At 36.0% G+C, this 16,288-nt stretch overlaps 1 protein-coding gene across 32 annotated transcripts in view; it reads right to left on the reverse strand.

The window, feature by feature from the left end:
* LOC109048981 (neurexin-3a) overlaps window positions 1–16,288 on the reverse strand; it is a 262,198-nt gene that overhangs the window by 89,597 nt on the left and 156,313 nt on the right. The window contains exon 1 of one of the 32 annotated variants that reach the window (XM_042773812.1): window positions 8,383–9,253. The exons of 29 other annotated variants lie outside the window; for them this stretch is intronic. In XM_042773812.1, the coding sequence (XP_042629746.1) occupies window positions 8,383–8,653 (271 nt within the window). In that variant the 5' untranslated portion in view covers window positions 8,654–9,253. Of the gene's footprint in view, window positions 1–8,382; window positions 9,254–16,288 lie in introns of those variants that run through there. 2 more of the 32 variants (XM_042773815.1, XM_042773816.1) reach the window with 2 other exon arrangements.

Raw genomic sequence — 16,288 nt, forward strand, 5'->3', positions numbered from 1 at the left:
CAACAAGTTTATATGTAAGTAAATTACAAATAATACAATATTTTGTTAAAAAGACACATTCAGAAAAATGTGTAATAAAACATACTGTATATATCAGAACCATTCAATGGAATCTAAACCAGAGTATCTTAAATACATTACCAGAACTAAGCTAAATTAAAGTGTCATCACTTTTTCTTTGGAACGAGTTATTAACAAGAGCCTGCATGAGGGTAACCTGAGGTCTCTATCTTTGTCATGGTACAATTGAGCGGTCCATGCGTCTTACTTCGCAGCAGGATCCAACGCCTTGTGTTCGTGTTAACAGGGAACTGCTGTGTCAGCGGGTGACTAGCCTTGGCCGCTACAGATAGCATTAGCATTTCTCAGTGGCTCATTAAGATGGTGAGTGTGTCAGCTCATAATTAGCACTAACATGAACAGTTATTCATAAAGTAAGCGTTAGACACCTGCCATTTGCTGTGTATTAGGGAAATCCTAACACACCACCTTACCTCCAGGCATTGCTGGCCATTATTCAGTTGACTTGTGCCCTTGTAAAAGCAACATACTATTTGTTTTGCACATACACAACAATCTCGCCACCCTCAGAGGCCAAGAAGTGGCATTCAGTGTTTGTTTTGCTGCACAAGGACTAATTTGATGTTGCACAGCCCTGAATTAGATGCATGCATGTGTAAAAGTAGAGTGTGCGATTGCAGCAGAGCTGTTTAATGCTGATTGTACAGGCATAATTATAAGCAAGATGAACCTGTTCTCTCACCAGCACTGTCTGTGCCTTTCCAGGTGCTTTCCCACTGTAAAAAGGACCGAACCAAAATATAAAATAAACCAAAAAAAAAAAAAAAAAGCTGTTCCTGACAAACGAGACCGCCAAGGAACCAGATTATAATTCACTCTTAAAAGACTCCAAATGTGGGGTTTCAACCTTTTGAGCAATGAAAAGCTTCCATGTTAAATGTCCTCCATGAAACTACTGATGCTAATAAAGAAACTTTATTTTTAAGAGTGATACTAACTAGTGTTAATTTTGTCATCTTTTTTCATTTTTTTTTTTTATTCAGTCTTGGTCCTGTTTCTTTTTTAGTTTTTATCACAGTTTTGTTAAGTCAAATTATAGTTGACAAATTTTGGGAATTTTAGTCCAGTTTTAGTCAATGGAAACCTGTCATATTTTAGTCATGCTGCATAATGTTTAAACTGATAATCACAATTATTTCACTCAAATGTCTAATCGTGATAACTGATAATGGGTCCTTTTAAGAGAAAAGTTCTAATTGGAGATTTAAACTCTAAACATCTGGCAACAACAAGGATAGTGATCTCCTCATTTTTGTTAAAGAAATACACAGTTATTACATTTTAGTCTTGTCTTTTCTTATAAACGATATAGTCACCGCTAGTATTTCATGATGTCTGCATCTGCTAGTCTTTGTCTATAGTCTAAGGCATGATAAAAGGTAGTCAGTCAATATTTTTCAACTTTTTAACTAAATTAACACTAATGGGGTGTTTATCACATGAGACTGCATTTTAAAAAGCTTTCTGGGAACCTTTGGACAAACAGAAAAAGGGGGTTCAAATGTTATTGTGCCTCTCTGGATTGCGACCACCAGGGAGTTCTCAAATCCATGCTAATATGTAATGTAGCTCTAGAAAACAAGCTATAAAACTGATTTAATCTTGAACGTGCAATTCTGCATGTATCACCCAGGGCCGTAGATTATACCATTCAATAATATTAGCTAGTTCAGCATTCTTCAGGAGCAGGCATTTTTTAATCTTTCCATTTATACTCCAACTCTGGCATTTGCATTGAAAATTTCCATAAAACCAATAGATTTTATTTAATTATTTATTTCTTTCAGTGCGATCTCTGAGAAGGAATTTGTTCATTCATAATGGGATTAATCTGCTGGGGCTAATTCCCTAGCAGTGGCTGAAGAAGAAGAGGTTTTGTGTGGACACAGTTACTTCCATTGTGCTGAACATTATCTCATATTCAGAGGCTTCTTCATTGCTCTGATTGAGGATTCTTCTCATTGGGGTAAACACAGTTAATAATTTCCACTCCTGCCCATTCTCTCGAGTATCTGCATAGGGGACGCACAGGATGTGATTTTCTTTCACCAGATAACAGCTGGTGAAAAAATACTAGATATATGTGCAGGGGAATTTACTAAAAATGAATTGCGCCTGCTCATAGCAACATTTATTTGCATGCACTGTCTGTACTGTTTTAGCCAATCATGTAATTGTGTAAATTTTACAAAAACAACAAACACATTTAAAAAAAAAAAAAAAATACTTTTATACACAAAAGAAAATGTTTTTCTAAATACATTTCTTTTCATCAAAGAATCCTGAAGAAAAAAATAAAAAATAAAATAAAGTTTCCACAAAAATATTAGGCAGCACAACTATTATAATCTGATAATAATAAGAAATGTTTCTTGACACTGAAGTCTGGAGTAACTATATATTAAAACGGAAAATGGTTATTTTAAATTGTAATAATAGTTCACAATATTTATGCTTTTACTGTATTTTTGATCAAATAAATGCTTAAGAGACTTGAATGGTGAGTATATGGTGCATAAATGTAAATGATACTATCTTCTTTTAAATATGGTGCATGGGGCTATTTCAGTACATTTAGCGCCTGGCTTAACTGTATAGTTAGTGGTTAGTGAAGAAGACTCAGCATGCAAAAAAAAAATTTGTTGGTGGTTAGTGAGGGCAAATGTTTAGACTCAGCATGCAAAAAAAGTAGAGATTCATCAAAGGCCGAAAACACCATAAAATGACATGTCTAGAATCACAGCATGATTTATTATATGGTAACCCTCATTTATCTGTCTGCTCTACACAGCTGTACAATCCACTTCATGCAGTTAAAACAGCTGTGCATCACATAGACAATTTCCCTCTTTAACTGGATGATTGTCTCTTCACATTACGTGGCAGTTAGGCTGAATGCAGCATTTTCTTTCAGGATTCACTGATGTTCTGGTTTACCACAGTATGTCAGATTGAATTCATCCAATCTGTGCTGAATGAAGGTGGGAAATAAGAGCTTTAGACTGATTTGCCACCTCCAAAAATCAAGAACTTTGAAGCAGAGATGCACTCGGCTATCAGGGCTCAGGTATCATTTAACTGCAAGCATAAAGTGTTTGGCCTTTTGCTGACATCTCTGACCAGATGAATATGAGAACAGGCAGAGAATTACACTCTTTTTTAATTTTGAGGGACATTATATGACACTGGAGAATGCAAACGATGTGTAATGGTTTAGTCAGATCACTGAATGCATTTTAGATAATTTGGCCATATTCAAAGTGTGCGATTCCTCAGCCACTGACTTTGGATTTTACACTGGATTCCTCAACACTTGTTCCCTGACTTCCGTTGGTCAGACAAAAAGACAGTCCCACTCCAAACTCACGCTATTGTGTGTGTGTGTGTATTTGTTTATTGTGTGTGTGTGTGTATTTGTGTGTGTGTTTGTGTGTACGATGAAGACATAATCAGTATGTTTACAAGCTGTTTAAAAGTTAAGTTTAGAATCAGGTTAGGTAAGAATAAAGCAATACTTTGTTACAAAAACAAACACCTTAGTGAAAATGTTTATGTAACAAATTAAAATATACATTGTCTATGAATGGCCTAATCAAGTTTCTACATAGTAAATTTAATATACATAAACTAAAATGGAAAATAATTAAAATGGAAAAAGGATATCAGCTGCCGTGAATCAGCTGAAAGAATGTCATATTTGGTATTCTTGACCCAATTTATGGTGAGTAGGAGTAAAGCAATAATGTAGTATAAAATTGTGTGTGTTATTCTTGACCCAATTTAGTGTGTATATATATATATATATATATATATATATATACACACACACACATATAAATGTGCACAATTTTATATACTTTATTTATTTATTTTATTTAAGGGAATCAGTCTACGAATGGCCTATTTAAAGTTATAAGTTATATATATATATATATATATATATACTGGAATAGGTATATATAAGTATATATATAAAACCAGGTAAAAGTATTTTACCATAGAGAATTTTCATAGAGATTTTACCATAGAGATAGTATATCACAATCTAAAATGACACATCCAATGAATTTGAGTCAGATTTGATATAACATGTATAACTAAATATATGGCATTTAACAAAATTAGACCAAATTGGACTAAGGCACAGCAGCTATAAAAGCCAATCTATAAAAAATGAATTGCAGCTCCACTGCACGCAAAGAGAATTTTGACAGATACACAGAGAGATGCTCATGTGCATATCATGGCAGGTCTCATAATTCCCAGTCTCTCTTCCCCTTTTCCGCCTTCCAATTCTCTCTCGCACACACTCAAATTATTCCCCTTTCTCCAACACACTGCCTTCCCATCACAGGCCTTGTGAAATCCTGTTATCTTACAATCCTCCCCATGCTTACTGTTTTCATTAATCCTTGTCCTCAGGATTCAGGTCTAAACTTTCCTTTGATCCACATTTCAGTTAGCAGAGAGACGCTCGCGTATTGTAGCGCAGCCCCCCAGCAGACTCAGTCCCAGGGTCTTCATGTATTGAGGAGTTGCCTATTTACGCTGCCAAATATTGCAACCGACTCCAGCGACACAACCTGCTCTGTCTTAACATGATTAACCTGACGACAAGAGCCTCACATGCCATCGCAGCACAGGAAACGAACACGTGGCCAAGTAGATAGGAGCCCAACGGTCGTGTGCCGAGCCATGTATGGCAGTAGATGAAGGAACAAGAACATAAATGGAGTGGTTATGTTCCTCTAGTTCCTACTGAAAGTCAATTTTATTCGTTGTGAAGTGTTCGATAGCTCCTGCCAATCAGCACAAATGCTGGACAGTTAATCAAAATGTATAGTGTGGGAATTATGAAAGAGCAGGACTTTCTAAAGAGTGATAAAAGGAGATAATTTACGAAGAGAATGAGTTTTAAATGGCCGCTTTTCAGATTAAAGAGCTGTAACTGAATGGGAATTCTAGCGCATTGACAATAGGTGTGTTAAACTTCCTCTTTTATCAGGATTATAATGACCTGCAATTACTGCAATTATGATTCAAAGTTTCTATCAAGCACGATAAGAGGAGTGAAGTTAAATTTGTCTGCATAAGAGCGACTGGATGTTAATTAATTAAACTTCAACCACTAACAATGTGTTTCAAAGCATCGGCGGACACTGAGCTGAACAGCTGTCATGGAAGCATATAATTTGTTGTCTGAGTTTATTCATACACTGTTATTCATAATGAGTTTATTCATAAAATACTACAGATAAATTGTCCATTTTTCTTTTCAAATTACATTTAATAATGTACAAAAGACAACTGTAAATGCATGAAATAATAAAGAAGCAAAAAAATACATACCCAGTAGATGTAGTTTTAAATTCAACCAAAAATAAAAAATGTTATTTTAAACCAACATTCATTTCTTTTGTGGAAGAGGAGAAGTTATGAAAAATGTCTCAGTCTGTTTTTTTTTCTTTTTAATTCAGTTAGAAAAAAGTATTTTTTTTATTATTTTTTTTTTTCCAAAATTTCTCCTTTCGTGGTCCACAGGGTGTAACTGCCAAATAAAGGTGTTTTTGGTGAAGACTAAATCTGTTTGACATCAAGAGTTCTGTTGATTTGGTGTAAAAGCAGTTTTCCAAACATAGGTGTTCATCAGTTCACCCACTGCTTGTAAAAGTGTTTTTGATTGATTTGGTATAAATTTTCACATTTCTTTCTCAAAATCTGAGCAAAGTTGAGCCAAACTCATCTGACCACAGTCTATGCCAAATCCAAATACCGTAGTAATGGTGGCTACTGTGACTTTAAATTTAGAGCTGTCTGAAATTAGTTTGTTCACTCCCATAATCCACAAGTGTGAACCTAGAGTTCCTTTTTGCCATTGGATAAATCCCAACTCAATCCCACCAACAGCATTTGCTTCCACAAATATTAGTTCAGCAATGCTTTACAATAGTTTCTTGAATGTTTACAAATGCATTAGTGCACAATTTCAGTGCTGTTCACGTCATGCACACGCACACACACACACACACACACACACACACACACCCACTGCAAAGAGTTACTCTATCACGCGTTCACACTATCATGGTAAACAAGTGGGGGAAAATCCACTCTGTTCTGCCTGTCATGCTCTCATCTCATCGTTGTGAGGCTTTGGAGAGAGAGTGTGCTGGCGTAGCAGTGCTTCCTCTAAGAGTCTTCACCTGGATGCTTCTTTCCCCTGTCATTACAGCGCACATCTCCTCTACACAGTATCTAACTCTCCAGACGCCTTCCGACAGCTGGGGAGCCTTCAACTTAGACCTTTTGACTGCAGGCTATATGTCCAAGCAAATAGAAATCTAACTGCCAAGCAACCCTGCAGGTTGCGCTACTCGCAATGAATTTAGCAAAGCAAGGCACAGAAGTTGCACGACGAATACGTAAATGAAATGATAAATAAATAATAGCAGAACTAATGATGTAGAGACTTAATCCAGAGATTCTGCTTACATGTGTAAACACAGGGAATGAGAGAGCACGCCGGAGAGCTTTTCATCTATATCTAATGCGGCATCATGCCCCAGGGGCCCTCAGTGAGAGTGGAGAAAGCGTCTTCGCGTGCTATGCTCAACCAGGATTTTCACACTGACCAAACCACAGCAATGTCATCAAACATAAGGTTGGAAACCAGAATACTGATCTAAAGAATGACTGAATACATTTGTAAATAAATAAAAAGAGACCTGAAGTTAGCTTATCCAACTATAGTTTACAAGAATATTTTTAACTGAAATTTGCAGATGAAATGCTAATTTGTATATAAATTTAAGAATGAAATAATAATAATAATAATAATAATAATAATAAACAAATGATTAAAACACATTTTTACACACACACACACGCACAAAAAACATGAAATATATTATGAGGGAATAAAAAAATCAAATTATTATATTTATTATATTTATATATATATATATAGTGTATTATGACCTTTTTTCCCCACATAATAACTCTTATAGTCTGACCAGCTCAGTCAGCTAGGAAAAATTAAATAAAGCAAAAATCTTAAAATCTCAAAAAAAATAAAAAATAAACTACTACTACTATATAATTAATAACTGAGAACTACTTAAGAAATCATGTCTTGTTGTCCTTCATATAAATTAGCTTTGACTTGAAAATGAAAACTTGTATCTATTGATTTGATTAGAGAGAGGGATTTTAAATGTGCCTGATAAACTCGTACATCCACACATGGATTACAAGAGGAATCCGTCTAAAAATAAAGTCTGAGGGTAAAGGAAAATGCACCGCGTGAGCAGAATAAATGTGATTTGTAAGTACAAAGCCACTGAGGTGAGAAAAGCCGCTCTGCTCAAGTCCAAATAAATGCATTACTGCAATCAAAATGTTTTTTTTTTTTTTTTTTTTTTTTTTTAACGAGCTAACGGATTCAAGGCTGAATTAAGACTGCTATTCCCAATTGCCATGTACTGAAAGAGAGCAAAGGTAAGCTGGAAATTAATCGCTACATTACCCCAGTGTACTTTGAATTTTGTGAGTACGTTTTCCCAAGTGCATGCACCCATCAAGACATTTGAATAATACAAAGCAAACAATATAGGCCCCATTCAAATAATTCAATTACAGTGAAATGGGAAAATGGGAGGTGAATAGAGGTCAGTCCTTTATGTCTTGATCTGCATCACTTCAAAGACACACATCTACAGGTTCCTGCTCAAAGTTCTGCTTTCATCTAGCAAAGCGTCTCAGTCCTCTTCCCATTGCACACATTAAAATACACATGCCAACTTCTCTTAAGCCATTGCTCTGGCATTTCTACGCCGCCTTAGGTACAATGCAAAAGGTTTGTTGACACTGAACCACTGCAAAAGAGCGATCATAGCACAGAACACCACAGTTTCGGCTGCTCGCTTTAGACTTTAATAGGGTAATTGCCTGTGTGCCTTGGGAGAGAGAACTCCGCTTTCCATAACCACAAAATAGCTCAATGCTTATCAGATTCCCTTGTTCCAAAACTCAATCTAAAACCAGACTTATTATAGCCCACTGATGCACTATCTTCCCAGCTTTAATTAAACTGCAAGCACAGATACAAATCCCGATAACCACTATTGAGAGCATCTGACACAATCTTCCCTCAGTAAACGAAATCCTGATTATTCCCCTGTCGCAATTAACTATTGAGGTTGGTGGGAAAAAAGAACGCAAGTCAGACTCGTGAACAAACAAAAGTCTCTCATATAGTAGAACTCTTTAGGAGTACCACAAAACTAGCTTGCCGGGACTCACCATGGCCGCTTCTGAGGAAAGCTGAAGAGCGGTAAATGGAGATGGGTGAAGCGTGGTGCCGCCCGTTGTGGAACGGGTTTTCAGGATGGGTGTATGAGGTTGCCACCCCAGGGGGTCCGGCAGAGGCCACTGAACTATCCGAGCCGGGTGAGGAACTCCACACCGAACCGACAATACATCCCAACGTCAGAGACCATATCCAGAGGGTCCATCCGAGCTGCCCCTCTCGACTGCCAAGAAACAGCAATGCCACCGCTCTGCTGGGACGCATGACGCACACCCGACTCACACTTAGACACTAGGCGCGAAGAACTGAGAGAAGAGAGTTCTCTCATGATGCAGAAAACCCCATGCTAGGAGTCCCAACCTCCTTGTCCAAGACCCGTAGCTGGCCCCTGTGAAAATGTATTCACTTAGGACAAGAGCCCGTTTACAGCAGCTGAGAGAATGGATGGCAAGGAGCCTCTGCGATGGGGTCCGATCCTCTCAGAGCTGCATAAGTCACTCGCGAGACCTGAAGAGGCGACAATTACCCGGCGGAAAAGAGGGTCATGACCCGACCCTGCCACTCATTAACTGTCCATTCCACACAAAAGAAGCAGAGGAAGAAAATACTTTTTTCTTCCTGCTTTCTTCAAAAGGATAAACACTAGTATGAAACAGATTCCTCCTTTTTTCCCAGCACTGTCCACTCCTGGGCTCCAAAGGTGTTGCAATTCAAAGGCTTGGACTGAAACACCGCTCGCTCGCACACACGCACACACTCTTCTGATTTTCTTCCTCCTGAGATTAGTATTGCTCAGCCTGTCTGTATTTGGACAGAGGCTTGACGCACTTTCAGCAGCTCTGCTAAGCAATGAGCGTGTGAGAGGGAGGGAGAGCGAACGAAAGCGCACGAGTGAGAGACGGAGCTGGAGGGAGGAGGGAGAGAGAGAGCACGCGAGAGAGATCGGCACAGGTGAAACAAAGCAAACAGTATGGGATGAGAAGATGATGCGTGGTTTTTGCGAGCGTATGTGCGTGTTTGGGTGTAGAAGTGTGGAAAAATGGGGATGCCGATACAAATCCCCACAGAAAACACATTGCTGCTGCCTCAGATGGAGATGAACTTGTATGTATTATGGAAGGAAGAACAAATTAAGAGATACAGGGAGTGAAGGAAACAATGACAGACAGTTGTGGGAATTAAGGTAGAAAAAACAAAAAAGACTCTTAAACATCTATCGCTGAGGAGGGAAGGGAGGTAATGCTTCCTCTCAAGAATATATTTGACCAGTATCAAAATAAAATGTGAAATGTTATGAAATATTTTATGAAATAGTCTGTTCTCGTAAAGCTGCTAAAGCGAAAAGTCACGTGAGATGAAGCAGTGCCCCATGCCACTGTCATTGGCTGATTAGACTGTCAGCATGATCACGCATGCCGCTCATGTTCCGACCAGTTTGCAAATCAGCCTGAAGGTTGAAATGGACAGACTAATTACAAAGTAAACAAATCACTCACTCTTACATCATCACTTCCAAATCAAAACTTGAATTGAAACACAAAATTGGTTTTTGATGGCAATCAAAATGAAAGTACATAAATGCATGTGACCATAATTATACCTGCTATTTACCAAGAAATAATTGACTAATGGCTCTTAAAAGGTGACATTTTTATATTTTTTAAATTCATATTTCACTAACTATTGTGCAGTTATCAATATTGAAGTAATATAATATATTGAATATTAATAACTGAACAACAGTTAGTGGTATTAATATAAAAATAATAATTACAAATATAAAATTAATTATTAGTATTAAGAATTTATTACAAATTATTCATAACTGAACATTAAATATTAAAATACATGTAATATTCCTTTAATAACATTAATTCTTTTTTTATATTAAAAACAAAAAAGTTTTAATAACTAAATTTTAAATATTAAATTATTGTAATATTACTTTTTTTATATTAAAACCAAACAAATAAAAGTTTAAACTTATATAGTGTAAATATATATAGTGTATTATGACCTTTTTTCCCCACATAATAACTCTTATAGTCTGACCAGCTCAGTCAGTTAGGAAAAATTAAATAAAGCAAAAATCTTAAAATCTCAAAAAAAAAAATTAAAAATAAAAATAAACTACTACTACTATATAATTAATAACTGAGAACTACTTAAGAAATCATGTCTTGTTGTCCTTCATATAAATTAGCTCTGACTTGAAAATGAAAACTTGTATCTATTGATTTGATTAGAGAGAGGGATTTTAAATGTGCCTGATAAACTCGTACATCCACACATGGATTACAAGAGGAATCCATCTAAAAATAAAGTCTGAGGGTAAAGGAAAATGCACCGCGTGAGCAGAATAAATGTGATTTGTAAGTACAAAGCCACTGAAATAGTCTGAACATTAAATATTAAAATACATGTAATATTCCTTTAATAACATTAATTCTTTTTTTATATTAAAAACAAAAAAGTTTTAATAACTAAATTTTAAATATTAAATTATTGTAATATTACTTTTTTTATATTAAAACCAAACAAATAAAAGTTTAAACTTTTTTCCCAATATTATTGTACTGATTATTGTATTATCTTTGAAGCAATACAATAAATAAATAAATAAATAAATAAAGTAAATTAAATTAATGAGATTTAACAGCTTGTTAATATAAAGTGATAAATATAAAGAAAACATCTTAACTGGTGTAAACAACAGATTAAAAATGAATTTCCGAAAAATATAAAACCCAGAGAGACACGCTGCTATCATACAGTAAATACACACCACCTAAGACACAAGACAATCTAAATGATGGACGAAGTTTTGGAACAAAATCTCTTTCTCCCTGCTTGATTTTTCTGGGATATCCTTCCATCTGAAACAGCAGTCCCAAAAGCATGGTTGACTGACTGGATCTGTCGCTGCCTCCTAAAATAGTGCTTTTCTTACATCACTGCATATAAGAAATGACTTTAAGATGAGGAAATAACATCAACCTAATTCTCTGATTTCATTTCTGTCTTCAAAAGAAAAAAAAAAAAAAAAAAGGCACAATACAAATTCACAATTTAGTGTAGATATGTAAATCGGACCGATACTGTGTTAACATCAATTCCACAGTAACTTAAGTTATCTGAATGTAATTTGTTCAGAGTGTTTTGAATCTTTAACCATCGCTGCTTTTCACAGACAGTAAATCGTGGCATTGGAATTACAAACCGCAACAGCAAATCAGCTCTCCATTGATATTACAGTGGCTGAAAGACTCTCTTAACATTTGGGGCTTAGTAAATGAAGAACTGTTTAGTTTAAATCTTCCGTGACTATAATCAGTTCATATTCATTCCACAGATGTGTGCAGAGAAACGATAGATGAGGGCAAAAGCCCTCAGTGCTGGAAAAGGTACTCATTTATCAAAAGAGCTGCTTTTCTTCATCTGCTGTCTTTTGCATTTCATTAAACTCCAGACTCGGTCCTTAGAGCTAGTTCTGCCTTGCCTGAGGCATCTCTCGGGTGAATGGCCTCCATGCTTCTAATGAGAGAGCAAAATATATGCCATTTTTGGACAAGAAATTCATCATCAACAATCCTGAGCCCGTACAATCATCGCTTGTCCTCAGATTAATAATTTGAGATGTGTTTGAAGCAGTTGGTGGTTTTCTAAACGATGTGTACACAATAAAACTTTTTCTTTGTAAACAAGCAGTCATAAACAAGCACGTTAGCTGCTGGATTTTATAATGGTATGTGTAAAAGTCACTCAGCAACTCCAGCATCCCGAATGAGATGCGTGTTAGGGCGCTAGCAGTCCTACTCTGGAGCCACCTGGAGGATATGCACCATCTTGGTCGACAGCTTTGGGATCAGCAGTCACAATCGGGCACAAATGAGTGTGTTTAGCTCTCTGTGGCATCTGCTAAGCTGCCTGGAGCTGTACTAGGAGACCTGGATCATGAGCTTGGCTTAAAAATCATTATAGGAGGATCTGCTAAAATGAAGTGCTCATTTTACAGTACACATTTGCTTTCATTTGCACACACATACATACACACACATACAGTACACACACATCACACACACACACACACACACACACACACACACACACACACACACACACATATATATGCCCAAATTTCAGTCCAGTGCTATGCCCCTGATGTAAGATGGCACTGCTGACTTTAGTTTGATTTTAATCAGAGGAAATGACTGCTAATTTAACAGAAGTTACACAACCAGATGAACCAGAACATAAAAAAAAAAAAAAAAAAAAAAAAATCATGACACAAATTTATGTGCTTTAATATCAATGTTAATAGGATGACTAAAATTATTGAATAAATAACAAAAGTGATCTTGCCTTCTTTCCAACATGTCTTTTCTCTTTATATATTCTATTCAGTGCTGAAATGTATTTCCAAAAAGTACATCTTTAAGTTTAGCAAACAAGTCTACAGAGGGTTGTTAGTGCTAAATATTATATATATATATATATATATATATATATATAATATATATATATAATTTCCATTATCAAACGTTTGGGGTTGTTGAGATTAAATGTTTTTGAAAGATGTCTCTCAAGCTCAACAAGACTGCATTTATTTAAAAAAAACAACAACAAACAAAAACAAAACAAACAAACAAAAACTATATTTTTCTATTTTACTATATTTTTTAAAATGCAGTTTATTCCTGTGATGGCAAAGCTTAATTTTCAGCAGCCATTATTTCAGTCTTCTGTCTCACATGATCCTTCAGAAATCATTATAAAATGCTGATTTGGTGAAAACCATTTAGAATTCTTTGATGATTCGAAAGATCAAAAGAACAGCATTTATTGGATTTTTTTTTTTTTTTATTAAAGTCTATACTGTCACTTTTAAGCAATTTAATGCTTCTTTGTTCAATAAAGGTATTGCTTTCTTTTAAATTTAATCTGCATAGAACACATATCAAAGCAGTAACTATATGACAAGTTTACAAAACACAGAGGTGCCTAAGTTAAAAACATTAAAAACATTTAGTCACCTCTGTGCAACATTAAAAAAGTGTACAGTATTTACTGCTTTGATATGGCTTCTAATTAAATCACTACAGGTTCAAATAACATAAAATGCCAGCTTTGACACATCATATTAGTTTGAAAATAAATTTGTGAAAGGATTTTTCTCTTAATTTTAAACAAAGCAGCAATAAAATGCATTTGATTCTCAAACTAACCAAATGATCTGGAATGACATTAAATATTCTGGTAAATCAAACCGGCAAAAGTAGTGTGTGTTAAAATACTGATAAATGCAACCTGTCCATTTATTGCTCAATTGAACTCAAAGCCATCCAAAAAAACAGACTCTTAATTTGTCCTGTAACATGTCGAAACCTTCCAGCTCACCCCGAAGAGCCCCGTTCCCCCAGCACTCTGCCTCAGGGTCCTTATGTGCTCATACTGCACATTGCACAACACACACACACAGACAAAATCATAGAATTGCATCAGAAAGAAAAACCAGCACTAGCCACATACAGACCCTTGCTTTATGCCCATGGTTTTGAGAAACACTTCTCAGTAGGTCTCAGTCACAGCACCACCACCAGAGTGCTTCGTTAGGAACCGAATAAAGTAAAGTTTGTGATGACTGCTTGGCATTCCTATGCATGTTCCCTTTTCAGCTGGCTGGTCTTTGGTGTTTTTTAGTTGCCTCAGGGTACCGTCCTCATCGAACGCAGAGTGAATTCAGTATGACCGAGAGAAAAGTCGTGTCCTTCCCTCGGTGAGTTCCTCATCCTGAAAAGGCAGACAGCCCTGGAAAGCTGAAAATGAGGAAATCTAAAACCCTCTCTGGAAATAGCTGTGGTCGGTAAATGTCGCAAATGAAACTGATATTTTTGATTACGCCAGAAAGTTGTTTAGGTAAATAAAATCTTGTTTCGTGATATTGCATCACTGGGGTCTGACACATCATCAGAATCACTTTGCGGATGCAGACATGCTGAGACTTCAGCAAACCCTGGCTGACGTGACTTGGGGCTAAAATTATGTAGCAAAGGCTGAAATGTTTTTAGATGCTTTGTTTCTTCTATTACGGTAACCCTTGTGTATAGAATTATACATTTAAAAAACTGAAAGCAGAAAAACATTTTTCTAATCAGCATTTTTCTCATTTTAAACCTTTGAAACCTATAAACATCCTGAAAAAAAATATGCATTTACCTTAGAAGCAAAATAAGATAAAATTAATTAAAGATTGGCCTGAGATGTTTTTAATGTTTTTGAAAATTCTCATGCTCAAAGGTCTCAAAGGTTGCAGATCTTGATAAAAGTTATTTGATCAAAAATACAGTAAAAGCTATACTTTATTGTGTATTATTACAATTATTGTTATTTACAAATGTTTTCTATTTTAATCTATTTTAAAACATAATTTATTCATCATGATGGTAAAGCTGAATTTCATTACTCCAGTCCATGGACCATGGACCACAAAACCAGTCAATAGGGTACATATTTCGAAATTTAGATTTATACATCATCTGAAAGCTGAATAAATAAGGTTTTCATTGATGTATGATTTTCTATTTGAAAATCTGCAATCTGAGGGTGCAAAAAAAATCTAAATATTGAGAAAATCGCCTTTAAAGTTGTCCAAATGAAGTTCTTGGCAATATCTTATTAATCAAAAATTACGTTTTTATATATGTACAGTAGGAAATTTACAAAATATCTTCATGGAACATGACCTTTACTTAATTTTCTAATGATTTTTTGCATAAAAGAAAAATCTGTAATTTTGACCCATACAATGTATTTTTGGCTATTGCTACAAATATACCCCAGTGACTGTTGGAGGATGTTTTTACTGAAATACAAGAAGAATTATGCTAACTTCTAAAAAAGATACCAAATTATTCTAACATGCTCTACCAAGAAGCATTATGGGTAAACAACACTTCGCCTTTCAAGCCTGGCGTAATCAAGGTGATTCAGGACGTTTCTTTACGCTGCCAGTCTGTTAGATTCTAATAAGTGTTTAGTGTCCTGGTGTGAAAGAAATGACGATCTCAGTAGGTGGAAAATCTTGTTATGGTGAGTGTCATTACACCTTTAGTTGACTTCCAAGATCACAGAAACAGTTTAATTTCTATGTTTTAAAATGTTACGTATTTCTAATTGAATGAAAACTGCATGTGAATGAAAATCAGAAGAGAACTGTTCAAAGAATTAATATCATGAAAAGCAGTTCTCAAAGTGAACACCTGATGGAGGTTAACACTGAGGAAAGCTACAGTGAGCCAGCTCAGATTTGTCGGTTCTGTGATGTTCAGTTGTTTAAAGCCAGGAAATTCCCAGTGGTACTGCCATGTCTTTCTATACCGGCGCTTTTGAACAGAGCTGCCACGTCACGCTTTGAGATCTTTACGATCTTAGGAGGGTTTGAACAGCATGAGAGCATGTACTACCCATCTGCTCTCCTCCATGAATATGAACCCAAGAGTTCGAGAAGGAGAGGGAGATGAGAGCTCAAACCTTTGTCAAACAAGAGATAAGCCACAGCGAGGACGGAGCCCGGCAGCATCCAGAACTCAGCAGGCTAGTCTGCTAATTATGCCGCACTGCAATCTCTCACCCAGACACCCCTGACAGCAGCACAGTTGGCGTCACGCACAACACTGCTCTGACAGACTGTCCTAATCTGCTATCAACCACAACTTACACACTAACCGCCATCCGCTATAGCTCCATACAAAAACACATGCACAACTCACAGGCACGATTGTTCAACATAAATACATTCCCATGTGCCCAACTACAGTTACTAGTGCAGGTTTTTTTTTTCTTCTTCTACTTCTGTTCAACACAAAGAAAACAAATAAAAAGTAAATAAATAAAAAAAAT

This window comes from Cyprinus carpio, chromosome A17 (assembly GCF_018340385.1).
Source record: "Cyprinus carpio isolate SPL01 chromosome A17, ASM1834038v1, whole genome shotgun sequence".
NCBI lineage: Eukaryota > Metazoa > Chordata > Actinopteri > Cypriniformes > Cyprinidae > Cyprinus > Cyprinus carpio.